General features: G+C 40.2%; 1 protein-coding gene across 4 annotated transcripts; it reads right to left on the bottom strand.

Annotated features, from left to right (window-relative positions):
* Positions 1-1,808: 1,808 nt before the first annotated feature.
* Positions 1,809-17,840, bottom strand: LOC122995272 (RAC-beta serine/threonine-protein kinase-like). 4 transcript variants are annotated; one of them, XM_044370354.1, is made up of 14 exons: positions 17,483-17,840; positions 15,186-15,344; positions 14,932-15,060; positions 14,667-14,778; positions 14,327-14,477; positions 13,060-13,191; positions 12,826-12,891; positions 11,694-11,762; positions 11,434-11,556; positions 9,899-10,027; positions 5,942-6,156; positions 5,770-5,857; positions 4,349-4,451; positions 1,809-4,225 (listed from the first exon to the last, which is right to left on the bottom strand). In XM_044370354.1, exons 2-14 carry the CDS (start codon positions 15,229-15,231, stop codon positions 4,146-4,148), a joined length of 1,443 nt encoding a protein of 480 aa, XP_044226289.1. In that variant the 5' UTR covers positions 15,232-15,344; positions 17,483-17,840; the 3' UTR covers positions 1,809-4,145. The 4 variants fall into 4 exon arrangements, with proteins under 4 accessions (XP_044226289.1, XP_044226288.1, XP_044226290.1 ...); XM_044370353.1 differs by having other exon boundaries at positions 15,186-15,347; positions 17,483-17,839; XM_044370355.1 differs by lacking the exon at positions 17,483-17,840 and adding an exon at positions 16,826-17,048 and having other exon boundaries at positions 15,186-15,347.
* Between the last annotated feature and the right edge of the window lie 1,374 nt (positions 17,841-19,214).

Genomic DNA, 19,214 nt, shown 5'->3' with positions numbered 1-19,214 from the left:
GACGGAAATGGGTGATCAACTCCCACAAACCCACTACTGTAAACTACATGATGGATGGGAAACCCTAGAACAAAAAATCAGAGATCACAAGTAGGCAAAACAGCCTATCACACAACAGCAGTTTACACTATTTTAGGACTATAATTAACGATTGTTTTTATTATTGATTATCTGCAGATTATTTCCTGGATTTATTGTTTTGTGTGTAAAATATTATAATTCCCCAGAGTCAAAGGTTACACCTTTAAATGTCTTGTTTTGTCCGACCAGCAGTTCCAAACTCAAAGATACACTCATGTATGACAAAGAGAAGCATACATCGTCAAATTTGAGCTAAAATACTAGATCATCAAAGTAATTACTGATTATTTTCTGTCAATCGACTAACTGATTACCGCTCTAACTTCCCTAAAGCACCATAATAACAAGGAAATGGTCTAGTTGTTAATGAAGATGATTTGTCTTTCACTGTGAAACAGCTGATCAATGCGACGAAATGCGGCAGTATACGTCCCGAGACTCCCTTTGTTCTCTAGTGTTCCCGCAGGGCACACAGTGGGAGTCAGTGAATGTGTGCGGCAACATGTGAGGCAGGCCGGTGGAGGCGTGGTCGCTCCCCGGCAGCACATGTTCCCTGCTGGGGGAGTGTTGAAAAGCACCGTGAGGCTCCCGTGTGTCTGGGCCGGCGCACACAGCAGCTCCATCGTCTCTGAAAAACACAGAATAGACAGACAGACAGAGACAGTGCTACCTTCTTATGTAACACTGCAATTCTAGACTGAGGATATTTATTACTCAAGTGCCAGTGTGTGGTATTTACTGGATAGGAGATGTTGTGTTAAGTATGAATTTGAAAGCATATATGGCCTATGATTTACAAGAGGCTGGGCATAAAAAGTGATTTTCACTCTTATCTTGAATGTAGTCAGGTCAGCATGTTTTAATTCATGAATCCAGCCCATATGAAGCAATATGAGGGCGGTACGCTTTTGTTATTTTTATTTCTGTTCATTTCCTGACATTGTGGTTTTGATATTTATTAGTACTCATTGTTTTTGATGTAATGTTAGAAACAAAAGCCCAATTCGGAAAAAAAACACCCAGCAGGAAATGCTCTAAAAGGTTTTGTGTAACATTCTTAATACAATCAAAATCTACAGAGCCCAGGGGGCTGTCATGGAGAAATAGTGTGCACACAAGCAAATAATTCATGGTTTAATCATTTGTGTACACATTGAGAGCTTGATTTACTTCTGAACTTGTGTAAAATGTTCTGCAAACCATGTTTTCTATGTGGTAGTTGTATGGTAAGTAGAGAACAGAGTGAAAAGAAACAGAAACCATTCAAAGTTAAGTGAATGCATTTCAAGTTGTGATCGCTGCATTTGCAGTCTTTGAACATAGTTGGCATTAAATCAAGGGAGAGAAACTGTAAAGCGGCTTTTGGAAAACATCTGTGTTATTGTGTGTAGTCAGCCTGCTGTGCTTGTGGCTGTAGTTACACTAACAGTAGCAAAAAGCATCTGCAAGGCTAAAGGTTTGTAAGGCAACACCCAGCAGATCAACTTGTTTTTGTGATCTCCCTCACACTGTTCCAACACAGATGGGTGAAAAGTGTCACGGCAGAAACCTGCCCAACTGAGGGCGAGGAGGGCAGGACAAACAATACACTTACTGTCTCAAGGTTTGCCTACCACCACTTAAATATACTTACACTCTTAGATACATAAAGATCGAGTGTACAATCAGAGCTTCAGCACTCGATAGTGTAGAAGGATGAGAAGTATCAAGACACACAAACACTTGCATGTATTAAGACAGTTAAAAATGTGTATTGGATCATTGTCTTTCAGAATTACATTCATAGACAAATAGAAATGAATTGTTTGAATAGAATCATGTAACTGAAAAACACAAACATTTCTTTCAACCATTTCAATCCTTAATTTGAGACTCTCTGAAGGAGGTTCAGGGTACAGGAAGGATGAGGGAAATCAGCAAGACGAGAAGTAAAACCAGAGGAAAAACAAGACAAAAACAAAAATAACGGAAATTCTTTCAAAACAGCATGTGTGGTAGAAGGCTCTGTGAGCAACGGGAAGTTGAGCAGGTTGTCTGCACCGGCTCTTTATTACCAGTGACTCAACAGCGTAGCACCAATACAATGCTGGGTGCATTTTCATTTACAGTATATAACCCAGTATTGTAAATCTCACCGGTGCACCCCTCCTGGTTACCATTTAATGTTGTGCAGCCATTTATAACAGATGGGAACATTGAAAATAGTAAAAAGACATCCTTGCAAGTCACCATTGCACTCAAACACAAAATCTCACAATGGACCATGTTCATGATGTATGCAGCTCCCTGGATGTATTTTTCAGATATGTCCAATCAAATCTAATGGCACATTCAAGTGTGAGCAGCAGCAGTAGCAGTTTGGATGCACCGGTACATCAGAGGATTTACAAATAGATGACACATACAGAAAGGCCAAGGAGGAAATGAAAAGCTGTTAACTGTACAACTCTAAACAGGTTTCCATCAAGCAAAGTATATGATGATCTGTGGAAAGATTATTTTCCTAGTAAGGCTGAAGAGACACAATATAACAGATATCATTGAACTGAAAAATCTTATAAAAATGTGCATCAAATGCTATGAAAGGATGATGATCTTCTCTGAAAGTGCTATGTATTTTGGTGTAAGGGGGGAACTGGGTATCGTTAGAAATGTTTTAACACTATTATCAATACAATACCTGAGTTTCAGTCCTGATAGTAAAACAGTACTTTTTTAATACCCTACTTTGAGGGTTTCTCCTAATTTAACAAAAAAGTCAAAGTTCTTAAATGATAAATGTTGTCTAAACACACGCAGCGAAACAGCTGTGAACCAAATTGGGATTTAAATCAGGAACTGTCTCTTCAAAGAATAAGTGACGAGGACTATGACTCTGAGTAGACATTCCATGCCAACTTTCAGTATCTGACAGTTTTTGATACTCTGGGCTACTGACACCAATCCAGGAAGCTTTCAGTTACATCATGCACATAGTCCACCTGAGAAAAAATGAGGTCTGATTTCAATCACTAAGTGCTTATTGACCTTATTAAATCACATGGCCGGTGTGTATTTTGCTGATCAAGAAAGATCAAAATGTGTTAGAATTAAAAAAACCTTGTTTTAAAAAACAACATATACACCTCGTGCATTTAGGTATTCCCAATTCCCATTAATTGCTGTGTCACACTTGACAAATCTGTTAACAAAGATCACATTGTGAGATGAGCGCAAACTAATACACAAGTGATTTGTTTTCATTGCATACAGTTAAAAAAAAAAAAAAAAAGACACCTCCTGCTTCACTTTGTCAAAGCTTTTCACCGCGGAGACACTTTGATCATGATGTGTTATCAATTCATCTGTTGTTCCTGATGCATAACCGGCAAGCGTTGTATAAAGACACAAAACCACATGCTCTCTCAGACTCATTCTGACTCAACTAATGACATTCAGTTTGGATTTGATGCCTCCATCTTCTCCCACCCCCTCCAAAAAAAAAAAAAAATCTCTCACACTCACACACACACAAACACACACACACACACACACACAGACACGCAGACACACACACACACACACACACATACACAGCCAGCCAACAAACTGCCACGCCTCTTCCTCCCTCATATATGAACCGGTCCATTACCAGTGGTAACAGCTGGTTCTGAAGAAGAGCACTTGGAAACATCATGAAGGAACTGTATGGCTTCTCACAAGACCGTATAAAGGAGAGCATTGGAAATAACCGGCGGTTTTACAGTCTGAAAAAGCAGCAACAGTTGTGTATAGGCCATCCGAAGGTGCTACAGACAGAGTCCTGATTGTGTTGTTGAGTTGTGCTGATGACTATGTGAGGTACTGAAGTCCAGTTTGATACAGTACAGCCAGTGTGGCCCGGCTTTGTCCGTAGTGTGGACGAAGGGGTTTCTATAGAACAACATGGCCGCCAGCCGAGGCACTTAGATCCTGCCGGGACATTCTGGTCGTTTTATAGCTGTTAAGGGATGTGGCCAAGGTGTTCATGCCTCGTGTGTTTTTCTGTATGTTTGTGTAAGTGTGTGTGTGTGGCGGAGATGCTATCACTCTCTTATGCTGGCAGAATAGGAGAACTGGGGGAAATGTGCTTGCTGTCCGGGGTCCTCACAGTCCAGACTGTTACCTGTAAAAGCGAAGAAGACAGGAGAAGAAGTCAGTCTGCACATTCCTGCCGAGAAATCAGAGCGTGATCATGGACAGCGGTGGATCCGGTCTGAAGGCTCCACCACAGTCAGAAAATACTTACACTTGTCTGGAGGAGTGAGCGTGATGGTCTGCGCTGTGAACTCCTCATCAAAGTACCGGGTGTCCGTCTCTGATGTGACTTGTGGTCTGAAGAGTGGGGTGAGCTGAGGTAGCAAGGAGAAAAGATTGGTATACTGGCCATTAAACTGGGAACATACTTTATTTGAACAACTCTTTGGTGTAGGTAAGGGGCTGCATGCGCTTGCAGTGTTTACATACTGCCTGTGTGCTCTGTGTGTATCTGGAAGGTTAAAACTTTATCCACAAGGGGACACATCAGGGCCGGATCATTCCTTGTCATCACTTTTTTTTTTTAACGGTGTAGAAATTGCTACACTCAGGGTTAATTAAGTTCAACTGAATTTATATGAATATTTTTGTCTGCTACAGCTACACATCTGCTCTGTAAATCACTTGTCCTGTGTTATTCTTTGAGAAAAAAAAATTAAACCAAAAGAAAGAAATTGATATCTCATATCTTTTAGGTTTCATGATGGCGCCCCCTAGTTTTGCATTTATTTGATGGAATATCATTCCATTCTCTGTCTTTGTAGATAGAGATCTTGATACAGCCAATCAAATCTTTGGATAAAGCAGTAATGTCAGCGTTCTATCATCTGCAGATCAGACGGTCACACTGAGCCTGATAGCATCCTGCTACACAAACAAGAGCCACAGACTCTGAGCAACAACCCACATTAGCTTTCCTGCTTGTCTCCTTATCTAACTTACAAACATGAACACACATCTTGTTCTGCAGTTTAGCTTGTTGAACGAGCCACCAAACAAACATTCAACAGGCTAACCACTAACATCAGTTAGCAGGCTAGATAGCTGATTAGCTGCAACACGTTTCAGCAAGTTTGTTTACTTTGTCTTCTGTTCCCTATGGTGTAACACTGACACTCTGGTAGTCTGCTAGCTGCTGTCAATCAAACAAGCTTTTATTTATTTTACTGCAAAAGAAGATGACTAGATGTGATGTCCGTTGGACTTTAATGTTGAGGTCTGTACAAGCTCTATTAAATTTGTCTTGAAAAATTCACCATTGCTGTTGTGTGTTCAGTCTGCTGGCTCCAAACAAGCTTCCTGAACATACGTAGTTAAAAGGAAGAAGTTTCCTTTGCTGCAGTAAGAAATCTGCTCAGAAGATTCTTTGTATAGGTTTTCATTAAATATGAAATAATGCCACAATCCGTTGACTCACAAAAAACCCCAATTACTACTTGCTTAATACTGATTGAGAATCACGAAAACACCACAAACATATCATATAATAGAGAGATGACTATGATCTGTTTTGTGCTTTTGTCTGAAATCACAGATGCAAAGGCCAACTAAGCAATAAGCCAGGACATCCTCTGTTTCTGTGACTAAAAAGCAAACCTCAGTTTCACTTCCTCTAACCTCCGAATGTCTCACCTTCTTCTGTACCACATCCTGCCAGTTGATGGTGATGAAAAATTTGTGACTCATTACTTCTTTGGCATCATTGGGACCGCCACCTAACCTGTCAGTCAGAACAGGACCGTGTAAGAATTAAGTTGATTTTGCATAAAACGAATGCACACATAGGATCCGTCGGTTCTAGTACCTTTGTTTGGGGTCCTTCTTGAGCAGGCCGGCCAGCAGGGACTTGGCCTCAGGCGACAGGTTCCTGGGAAAGCGGATCTCCTCCATGAGGATGAGCTCAAACAAACGCTCGTGGTCCTGGTTGTAGAAGGGCAGACGTCCGCACATCATCTCATACATGACTACGCCAAGACCCCACCAGTCCACCGCCCGACCATAGTCATTATCTTCTAGGACCTGAAGAAGAGCAGATGTTTGTCTCATGAACATTTTTCAACAATGGCAGAGAGAAGGGATTTCTATTTGGTACACTTCACTTAACTGCACACTTCTGACCTAAATTTATATTTCTTTCTTCAGTTTTGCATGATCCATGGTCTGCCTCGGGGCTGCTTGATTATGGCAAAAATCATAATCATGATTATTTTGGTCAATATTAAGGTCACGATTATTTAACACGATTACTCATTGACTCACGGAACAGAAATGCTTTCATTTTATTAAATCTATCAATCCACACACTACAAGACACGTGCAAGTGACGCGCATCTCACAGAGACCCCCTGTTATTAAAGCTCCCAGTCAATTTCTGTTGCATTTAGTGAAACGTCATTTGCACAGACAACTATTCATAGCACACAAATATCCTGCTGTATATGTGTTTTGATCGGGCTCCCTGTCTTTCTGTGAGCTGCCTGTTTCACTACAGGCAGATTCCCCTCACTCGCTACGCTGGGCAGGGAAATAAAATGAATGGTAAATGGACAGTACTTGTATAGCGCCTTTCTAGTTTCTGACCATTCAAAGCGCTTTTACACTATGTGTCACATTCACCTACTCACACACACTCGTACACTGAATGCGTACAGGGACTACAATGCAAGGTCCCAACCTGCCCATCAGAGGGAACTAACCATTCACACACATTCAGCCATCAGGAGCAATTTGGGGTTCAGTATCTTGCCCAAGGACACTTTGACATGAAGACTGGAGGAGCCGGGAATCGAACCGCCAGTCTTCCGATTAGTGGACGACCCGCTCTACCTCCTGAGCAACAGCCGCCCCAATGAATCAATAAATGTAAACAGACGATTTTGTCCCCTGGAGCAAACTATTTTGGTTCAGTAAATTTCTGCTGTCAGTCAGCCTGATGAAGGCAGTTTGTCTGGCTGCTGTCCTCTCAGCTCCCGAGGAGCTGCAGCTGCCAGACAGCTGCTTCTGTGGACACAGACACTGAATGCAGGTTAGAGTTGGTGTGGATTAAACAGATTGTCTCGCTTACTATGTGCATTCTCATTGAGAGTGAGTTTGGGCTTTTAAAGAGGGGTGAAAGTGTATCGCTGTAAAGGAAAGGGGTGCGCTGGATTTATAACACAAGACAAAACAAGATCATCATTGCGAAATGGAATGCGGCACAATAATTGTTTTACCTTGATTATCTTGTTTTCATAATTGTTGGAAGCCAAAATTGTTATTGAAAATAAAAGTCAATTAATCACCCAGCCCTAGTCTGCCCCAATACCCACACTATGAAAATAACACGCTTCACAATGCTCACATTAGCCACATCTACATCAATCATTAACGTGCAATACAAGAGTGGGCTATAAAATAGTAATAGCTGGGCATTCCTAGTAAGTGCTAGGTAACCCTTACCTGAGTTCACCTCTTTACTGGACATTATCCTTCTAATTCTACATCGTGCATTCACACTCTACATATCATTTTTATCATTTCATGTAATATCCACCACTTTTTCTCCAGTGTTCATATTTATCAAGCATTTCAGAGAAAATTCTCAGTGTTGACACATATCTGGCCCTGCTTATAAGCCTAGTAATAAGTATTTTATCATATTATTGTAGAGAAGGCACACTCAGATTTTTTTGTAAATTGTAGTGCTAGATTTAAATAATCTGAGGTCATCTAAGATGAAATGTAATTTGTGTGTCATCTTTATTTCCAGCCTGTGCACAAATAGCTAGTGGCTCTCTTCTGATTTAATAGATGTATCTAGATCAGTCTTCTAAATGTGTTGACTCTATTCTGGAAACAACTGATTTGGACTTGGAACTGCTACCCCCCTACATCTGTCTGACCACTTCTTTATTCGATTCACGATCGCCTTACCAGGACATCCTCATGTTCTTCCATGAATGGTCTTCTGCCGCAACATCCGGTCCCTCACACTGACTCAACTTTCCAATGAGGTCTTGGCTAACGCTCCTCCTCATAATGAATTTTCCTCACTCCCAGTCAATGAGGCTACAGACTCACTCTGTTCCTCACTAGCCACTTCTCTTAACAATCTCTGCCCTCTAACATCCAAACTTGCTCGCATCACCTCCCCTACTCCATGGCTCATTGAAGTCATCCGAGAGCAAAAGGTGGAACTCAGAGCCCACTGACCTCAGTGACTATCAGGGTCTCCTTGCATCATTCTCATTAAAACCACTTACTATCAGAACGAGATCTGTGGTGCCACAGACATGCAGAAAATGTTTTCTGCTTTTAACTCACTCCTCAATCCATCTCCTCCTCCGCCCTCCACTCTGCTCACTGCAAACAAGTTCGCCTCATTTTTTACTGACAAGGTCTCTGCCATCAGTAACCAGTTCTCTGAGCCTGACCAAGTCAGTCTGCAGCTGCCAGCTAACAGGGCCACATTGTCCTCATTCTCCCCTGTGACTGAGGAAGTCTCCAAACTTCTGCTGGACCCTTGTCCCACTACCTGTCCACTGGACCCAATACCATCCAACCTTCTACAGACCATTTCCCCCGCACTTAACTGCACTAAGGTTCACATGGCCTCAATCGCTCAGTTGCCCTGTACTAGATCAGGAAGATCAGACCCTACCTGTCTGAGCATGCAGCACAACTCCTCGTACAGACTCTCGTAATATCACGCATTGACTACTGCAACTCCTTATTGGCAGGCGTCCTCGCATGTACGTTCAAACCTCTGCAGATGATCCAGAACATGGCGGTGGAACAAAACAGCACATGTCACCTCACTGTTGATATCCCTCCACTGGCTCCCAGTTGCTGCCCGCATCAAATTCAAAACCCTGACACTCGCTTACAAAACAGCAACTGAAACGGCTCCGGCCTACTTGAACTCCCTCATTCAGGTCCCCACTCCCTCCCGCTCACTACGCTCTGCAAATGAAAGGCACCTGGTGAAACAAGTTACCAAACTGTTCAATCTGCAGAGTCCCTCTCAATCTTTAAGAAAGACTAAAGACTCAGCTCTTTCGCGAACACCTCACTGAAGGTAGAGAAAAAACAAAAATACAAAATACGCTCTCTATGTGTTGCCTTTGTGCGTAGCCTGTGGGCATCTACATACTACTGCATTCAAACTTAGCTTTAAGGCACTTACTGGTGTTGTTCTCTCCTGACTAGATCCCTGCTTGAGTTGTATCAGCTCTCAGATGTACATCGCTTTGGATAAAAGCGTCTGCTAAATGATATTGTAAATTCTAAACTGTAATCGTAAACGACAGAATCATATTTATCTCATTTTACTGTTGTGTAGTAAAACTGTGATACTATTTACTTTCAAATGATAGTTTCTGCTTGCAGAAAGCAGAATTAGGAAGTTTCATACATAACCCTGAAGTCCTACTCTGAGGGAGTATCTTCAACTTAACTTGCAGTGTGATTCCTTGGAGTGATGCTGTTAACTATGCAATTAACCTTAGATGATGCATGTCAAATCTTACATATATAGTACATGTATGCATCAGTTCACATGTACCACTTTGTATCTCACACACACACAAAAATGTGAGAATACTAAGCTCAGCAATGACAACTGTCTAGAATGTGTTAGTAATGTATTCATATTTACAGCTTAACCGTGGCAGCAGCAGATGGTGGTAGTAAATATATGTAGTGGAGACATGAAGTGTGTGTGTGGGGAAATGTGTGACTGCTTGTGTACAGGTCATGTGCCAGGTTAGTGTCATTGCCTTACCTCAGGTGCCAGATATTCAGGAGTTCCACAGAAGGTTTTCATCGTAGCATCAGGAGTAATGCCCTCCTTACAAAGGCCAAAATCAGTGATTTTAATATGGCCATCTTTGTCCAGCATCAGATTCTCCAGCTGAAAAGGTCAAATAACATACACAACTGATCTGAGTTTGATGGATATAACGGCAGATGCTAAGATTAGCATTTAGTAGGTTTTCATCAAATGGTCATGATGGATCTGAAGACATTTGATTGGGTTGGTTTACTATTAAATCTATGGCTTACCATCCATTCTCTGTATTATATGTCAACATACCGGCCCAGAAAATACTGATTCAACTCACTTTTAGTCCGCCTGCCCCTTCACTGCTTACTTACAGTGGTCAAAGATGACTTTGTTCCCCTTACAAAACCTTTATGTGAATGGAAACAACTTCCGCTTGGTAATGTTTAAACACTGTACTTTCAACAGTTATTATAGGTTACTTCTTAAGAGTTATTATTCAACTATATATGAGGCAACAAAGGAGAATTATGCATTACACTGCTGGCTATTGTGAAGGTTATATCAGGAAAAGGACCAAATCTGGCTATACAATGTGCAACTGACGTCCCCTTTCAGACTTAAAATTCAATGGAGCATTTCCCCTCAGCAGCACATGCTGATTCCAGCAGAAAGTAGAAATAAAAATGTTTCTGGAAGTTATTTCATGTATTTCCATTCTCCTTGCTTCTGTGTCCCCGGCTTAATTTTTATATGTTACTATCCTCATCCCCTGGATTAATACTGGGTACTTAACACTTAATTACATGTACAGTTCATGCCAAAGTTTGGGCACCCCTTGACAAATAATATATACTGTTGATTTTTTCTTAATTGAAAGGATGTCAACTCAGCCTCTCTAACAAGCTGATAAAGTTCTGAGACGTTTTCAAAATAATCTGAGACTCTTGAGGTGCCAAAACTTTTGCTTATGACACAATGATGTTTTTATTTATGTTCAATTAATGACATGAAAAGTAACTGTGCATTCATTTCCCCATATCCTAGAGAGGCTGTGTTTACATCTTTTAAAATAAAAAAAAAATCGCCAAAATATGTTATTTGTCAAGGCAGGCCCAAACTTTTGCATACAACTGTAATTCACATGTGAAATAAGAATAGTTTTCATAAGGTTCACTAAGCTGTGCTATTTCATGCAACAAATATCATAATATTAAAAAAATATATAACCGGCCATTATCTGTGATGTTCATTGATTTTTAGGATTACTTCTCAACTACATTTCACTTAAATACAGGCCTCAAAAAAGGAAAATAAAATAAAATTTTCAGATAATTTCAAGAAATTTCACTTCAAAAAAGTGATTAAGAGCCTCTGCTATTAAATGCTTCTCAAAGCTTAAATTCTCTTTAATTGAAAATGTCTTTAATAAACTGATAAAATCCAAATGCGCTCCTAATTACCCATGGAGTCATGATATAAAGCCTTTAAGGATATTGTATATTTCAAAACTGATAGATATTACAAGTATTCACCTTCAGATCACGGTACACAACGTCACGTGAATGGAGGTACTCGAGCGCTGACACAATCTCGGCGCCGTAGAAGCGTGCCCGGTCTTCTGTGAATACTCGTTCCCGTGACAGGTGGAAGAAGAGCTGAAAGAGGCAAGAGCAGATGGACTCAGACACTTACCCGTTGAAGAAGATCACAAGAGTGTTCACAGCAAGCTGTTGATACCAAGTGACATTAGTGTTTCTCCATGTGACTGTGACGCGTGTCTGTGAGGTCTCACCTCGCCTCCGTTGGCGTATTCCATTACAAAACACAGCCGATCGTGGGTTTGGAAGGCATATTTCAGTGTCTGCAGGAGGAGGATAGTCACATTAGAGAAGGAAAAAAAAATACGTTTCAGGGTGCGTGCAGGTGGTGAATCACTCCATGCATTACTGTAAATCCTTACCATCAGGTCAAATCATGTGTATCAGAAGAGGCACATGGTGAGGAGTGAGAGGTGTCCTTTTAAGGTCATCTAATCCAACTTATTCAACGGTTCTATTTCAATGGTCTGTCAGTGAAATTTTAGTGCAACATAAAGAACTAACAGTGATTTCAACAGCTTTTCCAAACTGATGAATGATTTCCAGCTGTGAAACCTGCATTGTGTTACTTATTTCAGATATTTATTATCAGAACTGAATACTGGCAGCTTCCATTTAAGACTAACAACGAAAAGTTTAGTTTTAATTCCTTAATTCTTCCAAAATGTTCAATTGTGATTGTTTGTATTATTTCAGTTAACTGTTTCTGGATAAGGATGGGTCAAGTTCAGTAGGTCAGTTACTGAGGCACAGCAGATTTGAGCTAAATGCTAACCTTAGCATGCTAACACACTCACAATGACAATACTAACATGCTGAAGTTTAGCAGGTGTGATCACCAACATTTGCTACTTAGCACTAAACAAAGTACAGTTGAGGCTGATGATCATTTTACACCTGATGATGGAGCTAAATGAAAAGTAAAGGATCATCAAAGCTATTACAATTCATCCTGAGGTGATCGTTAATGTATGTACAAAATTTCATGGCAATCCATCATTGAGTTGCTGAGATATGTCAGTCTGGACCAAAGTTGTGGAATGACAGACATTTTCATCCCTAGAGCCACAGTATCCTGATAGCCTGGCAAAGCAATACACTATTCATGCGGAGAAGTAGTGACAGTGGTTACACAAGTGAATGGTGAAATCATCCAATAGGAAATCAGCACTGACAGTTTTTAGACTGACCTGAGGACCACTTGACTCATGAAAAAGAAAAATCTCAAGAGAGCGCTGGCTGCTCTTCTCTGACACAGCGCTGCTTTTACCAGCAGTGCTCCTGCAGAGCTCTACCATCAAGTGGGTCATTTGTAAATGTACTCACTGTGAGGAAGGGATGTTTCGTGTTTTGTAACACTCTGCTCTCTGTAACTGTGTGGGCCACCTCATCCTGCCGACAAACACATTATTGTCAGAAACACTGAAAACACAGTATGAAATGTAAAGCTTTACTGTATGGGGACAGATGCACAGCCAGAACAGTCAGAGCACAAGCATGTCGCTGATACGTAGCTAAAACCAACTGTATACACACACAGACAGGGCACTTCTTACTTACCTTGGCTATGATGACCTCTTTACGCAGTATTTTCATGGCATAATGTACTCCAGTGGACTTCTCTTTGACTAGAATCACCTTCCCAAACGTCCCCTTGCCAAGCAGCTTGAGGTACTCAAAGTCACTCATTGTCTGTAAAGTACAAGGCCAAGGTGTGAGGATTCATCAGAGATAGGGATTTTAACTACTTTTGTAAAAACAACAAAAAATAAAAAGGATAAGTCTCAAAGAAGAAATCTTCAGACAGAGATGAGCTTTTCTTTCCAAGTCATGGTACCTTCACTGCCTTAAGAAAAATTCTGCTTGAGGTTCACTCAAGTTGTTAAAATATCTATTCAGCTTAATCGGTACAAACTGCTTTAAAAACTAATGCAAGATGTTAGCCCCTCTCAGACATGCACCCCTTACCCCTTTATCGTCACCTGTAATGGAATGTTTTCTTTAGTCCATCTGCACATGACTGTACATCCCATTTTAGTCATTAGCCACTTTGCATTACATTCCTTGGCATCAAATATCACGTCAAATATTTTTTTGCAATGATCTGTCGACTATCAAACACTTGTGACAAAGATATGTAAAGGCAGAAGGATATTTTACAGTTTAACAATAAACTTTATTGTCCAAAATGACATCACCGCACCGAAACAGTAAACTTCACTGGGAATTTAATAATTATAAGTAACTGTGAATTAAAAAAAAAAAATACAAATGCAGTGCAACAGGTATTTCTATATTGCAATTTTAGGCCTTGGTTATGCTAATAATAATAAAGGTGCATCTACTCATTACAGGTGGTGTTCATCAAAAATGAGCAGTTTATGATAAGTTTCTGCAGTTAAGAGAATCTGACTTGGCACACTCAAGCAAAGCTCACAGACAGGTTTAGGAGAAGAAAAGAAATAGTTTTTGCATGAGGCTCATTGTCTGGCCGACGCTAGACTGGACAAGTGGACAATGAAGGGCCCATTAAAACCAAAACATTTCAATTCAGTTTTTTTTAATATAATGTAAAACCGTCTGCATGAGGATGGCATCTCTGGGTCTGCAGGCAGAGTGCACTCATGATCTACTCTAAAGGAACAAATGTAAACAGAATATGTAATGGCAAGAATGTCACTGTGCCCTTGATAGTGCCCCTCAAAAATCAATACTGCCTCCTTGTTTGTGTTTTCAAATGCTCTCACAAGGGAAAAGAAAGATTCCTTTGGATCAGATCAGCCTAGGGCTCTGTACCATCTATGTCCATAACAACCGATCCTCTTACCACTTTGCTGCCACTCTTGGACATTGCCACCTCCATCTCCTCAAGGCTGCTCTCGCTGGGTGAGCCGAACACATCCATCGGTTCCTCCTCCTCCTGTTCCCGCATCTTAAGACTATTTGCCACAGATTGGATCGCCCGCATCCACTCCTCTCTGAGAGACAAAAAAATCCCAGAAATTGTCAGGGGTCACATCATCTTTTAGGCCTCAAACAAATGCACTAAGTTTAAGAGACCCTGTTACATGCAAAAGCCACTGAATGTCATTTGGGCACCATAGTTTGACACAAGCCTTGTGAAAAAATATAAGGTTACTCGATATAATATTTTACAATATTCTAACCTCTCCTCATTGCTGTCTACGTGAAAGGTGCGTTCAATGACAGTGGTCCACTGTAGGCAACGAATGACAAATGTGTTGGGCCGGGGTCTTTCAGTCTTCATTAACTGGCATTCTGTGGAAAACACAAATGAGATTAATGTTTACAGGAAGCTGCTGAAGAATGAACCACTGTATGACCTGTATGAAACTCAAAACATCCAACTGATGGTTTTAGAGAGTAGAAAGGAATGGTTTGGAGTTATTTCTCTCCATCTGGCGGACTGACCTGCCACTGAGAAGTTGTTGAGTGGTGGTGAAGTCTGGTCATTTAAATCAGGCTTCTCCTTGTAGCCGATGAAAGAACCGTCACTCTTCAGGATGAAATACCTGGGCCTCCATGTCTTGATATATTCACCTGGGTCAGACAAAGAGATTCCATTTGAGTACATGCTGTCAACAAGAACATCACTGACATTCTAAAAAATTGAGCCAAAATAAAACATGTTATGAAACCTTTAACGCCTTACTGATCTTCCATACCTCTTTTGTGGAGCCAGCCCTCTCTGACTACGTTAACTTCATTCATTGTGAGTGATGTGTTTCAGAGAGGGTGAGGAACAGGAGCTCGGGGAAGGGAACAGTGGATTTCTCTCTTGACCCGATCAAGTCTCAGACACAGTTATCAAATCTGAACAGCACCTGCTGAATGAAACAAGAAGTACAAAGGACATAGGACTATATTCAAATAGTTTCAACAAAGAAACAGAAAGAAACAATCCTTTATTTCCACACCTATGATCAATAGTTGGAAAATTAAAGTTCAATTTAACAGTTAAGAATCCTTTAAATTGAAATACAGGACGAAATTTATAACTGATGTAAAAATATTGCAAAAACACAATATCAGGATGGCTGGTCTGATTTCAAAGAAGCACTATATCTGTAAGACCTCTAAAAACCAGCAGTACTCTGCACCTATTAAAGCCTTAAGTTTTACATTATGTAATTCAGTAGGCTACTTCTGAAGACTTTCATAATCTACACACGACCCTACGAAGTGAAGTCACAGGAGAAAGCTAATAATGTTAAAACAGTATAACAGTACGTAGGGCTACAACTAAGTATAGTTTTCATGATCATATCAATTACTAAATTAATTGTCTATTAAATGTCCAAAAAATTGTGAAAAATGTCCATCACAAGTTCTGAAAGCCCAATGTGACGTCTTGAAAATGTTTTGCCCAAGCAACTGTGCACACCCCTAGATATGTAATAATTTAATTCATAATATAGAAAATAGAAGCAGTAAATCTTTACATTTGACGGGCTGTAACCAGAGAGTATTTACTTATTTCTTGCGTGATTAAACAACTGTAACGACTTATCGTGCCAATTAATTTACTGTCAGACTTTTGATATGTATTAACTGTGTGATTCTGTTAATGTGCCTGTAGCTGACAAGCTGCTAACTTTCTCCAAGAAATAAGTATGCCATGTTTTAGCACTTCATGAGCCTAAATGTTACAGAGATCACACCTGGACTGGAAGTCTTACAGGTTCAATTACCAAATTCTTCATAGAGATGTAAAGATCTGAAATGATAAAAATGAACACGGCAGGAATACAAAACACCCAAATTAAATATTTATTAATTTACCCAATATTTTTAAAAACTGGTTTTAGTCGGTTATGGTGAAATATCTAATGGGGTGGCAATTAGTGTTAGAAGTCTGAAGTAGGTGTCTACAGACGAAACATTTCACCCTCCTCTACTCATGAAATATTCACAATTATAAAAATGAGATACTGGGCACATTTATTATTTATTTTGCCGCACATTTAGTTTCGGTATGTAGAAAACACATTGTAACGTCAAAGTAAGTTAGTTCAGAATTCAACATTTGGCATCGGCTAATAATCCTATCAAGTTCCATTTGGTATATTACCTGTATGTGGAACTGAGGAGAAAAAACTCTCCAAAAACTATAGAACATTACCACATGTGATATGATTCCGTTACTTTTACATAGTTTGAAGTTTGTGTGGCCGGCTACAGGGGCAGAGGTGCTACAATTAAAACTAACGTTAATAAGTGTGTGCTTCTCAAGTAAGTTAGCGTTAAAGAAAGAAAAAGACTGATTTTCAGATATTAGCAGTATTAGTTGGACATTCAGACTTACCAGTCAAATCACAGTGTAACAGCTATTCTTATCTCGTTGTTGTTGTTGGCTGTTAGCTCGGCTGCCATTTAACGTTAGCTCACCTAAACGCTGACAGAGGCTAGCTATATGCTAGCTAAATGCTAACAGAGACACATTTGCTTTCAACAAAACCATTTACTAAAAAAATCAAGAATCTTGTATCTGGTTAATAACCAAGCCAACATTTGACAATGAACATATATTTACTGTGCACCTGAACCTCAAATACACACACTAATTTCAGATACATGTCATCCCAGTTACAAGTAACAGCTCTACTGGTTAAAGCTTGCTGGCAGTAAACTAGTTAGTTGGATGAAGATCTATCATCACAATATCGTGTATTAAGGTTTTAGAGCCAAAAACATACTTTAAACTTTCCCTACGCTATTTTTATTAGTTAAATGCTGCACTATAATGTCACCAGCTGATGCTTGAGCTCCCCTAAACTGGAAATGTTAGTTTATTGTTAGTAAACAGTTACATTAGCGATCATATGCCTTGTAGTGAGCCTTGCTAATAGCGAGGTAATCAAACAACTCTTAATTCATCTAGCTATGAGTTACAGATTCCTTAACGAATCTCGTAATCCGATATATTTTACATTATATGATATAACAACAAAATTTAACGCACATTACTACTTTCTCCCACGTTGCTCTCGTTTCAGTGCAGTTATGACAGGCTGGATCCAGAGCAGGCCATCCACCCAGGAAAACACCATGGACTCTCTTCTTCTTGGAATTAGATAGAAGGTCGCTGCTCTCTGGATACACAGCGCCAACCGCAGGCGGGACGGCGCCACCTCATCTCAAATGAGTGTGATGGCTGTGCAGCAGCGAGGCACATTGCTGTTCATCCTGGGGTGCTTTTCATTACACTAACGTGTCACCTCGCCTCCCTTACTCGCGTCTCTTCCTCGTGTCTCAGCTCCTCCAAGCGAGGATGTGAAGAGAGATGCGGGGATGGAGGAATTTAATCCACCAAACAGGACGTCCTCGCTAACTCCAGCGTCATTTTGAGGAGACGGCAACTACTCATGACGCACAGCACCTCAACTGTCAAATATGTAGAAGTCAGCTTTCAGTATGTAGGCTTGAACTTACTAAGTAACAGTTTAAACTCTAAAGTTTAAACTTGAAATTCATTCATACAATTAATTAACACTTTACACTCTTACTTAATTTCTACACAGTTATAGCTGGAAGGAAAACACCTGATAACTGCTCAAATTTTTATCATTTGATTATAGATCTGGCTGTGACAGAGTAAGACGCAAATATACAATTTAAAGCCATTAATTACTGAAAGAACAGAGCCGACATAAAGGAGCAATATAAACAGCTGTAGCCTGTAGAATATGTCCAAATAAAATGTTGCTTATTTAATTTGTGAAAGTCTGACAACTTTGTCATGCTCAGGATGATTTTATAAGAGAGTGTCATATTTTCCTGAAGGAGCTGAGACACACTGAGACGGAGAAGAAGAAAGTAGAAGACTTTTGGCTTATGAGGAAAACAATAAACTTACAAGAGTATTTTTGATTGATTCATGATTCAGTAATTTTCATTTTATTAATAAGTATGATAAGCTGCGGTTGGTGCTTTCATTCCTGTTCCACAGGTAGTTTAACTATCATCTGTATTACAACAACAGCCTGACTGTTTACTGTCCCGTCAGATCAGCTGACCAATCAGTAAACACATTGGATCAAAGGGGCGTGTTGCCGCCCGTTAAAAAAAACAAAACAAAACAAACTTCCGCGTAGGATTCACCTGTGGCTCCTCACCCTCAACTCCTCCAGGAGCCTCCTCTCTCCTCGCTCCGCGTCTCCTCTAGGTGCATTTCAGGGATTGGAGTATTTTCCATGATGGCAGAGGGAGATCGGTTTCCGAGGAGAGGGGACGCGAGGAGGCGTAATGTAAAGCACCGCTGGTGTAATGCACTGCAGCTGAACGTGTAAGCCTCTTTGATACAGCTTTGCTTTTCAACAAAATGTTGTACACAAAGAGCTGTATCGAACTGTAGTTCTCTAACTTTGATTTATTTGATTAGTTTATTTTCTACTTACCTGTATCCTGTTCCTACTTAACTCAGTGGACTCTGTTTATGGGTTTATGAGATACTATAACACTTACATTTCCTCCCTGGAGATCAGTAAAGTTTGACCATATCTTCTTATGCTTAACAGCTCTTCCTTTCTCCACTACCATAATGTATTTGAAAGAGGCTACCAATATTTTTTACAAGAAGCAGGTGTATTTTGCAAAAGGCAGGGTGTTATTTGCAGATTTTCTTACTCCATTAGTGTTTTCACACCGTTTCAAAGGCAAACACACTAGAATATTCCACTAAATTTCACTCCATA

Source organism: Thunnus albacares, chromosome 13 (genome assembly GCF_914725855.1).
Source record: "Thunnus albacares chromosome 13, fThuAlb1.1, whole genome shotgun sequence".
In the NCBI taxonomy this organism is placed as follows: Eukaryota; Metazoa; Chordata; class Actinopteri; order Scombriformes; family Scombridae; genus Thunnus; species Thunnus albacares.
The sequence above is the reverse complement of the archived record's forward strand: the minus strand, read 5'-3'. Positions and strand labels throughout refer to the sequence as shown.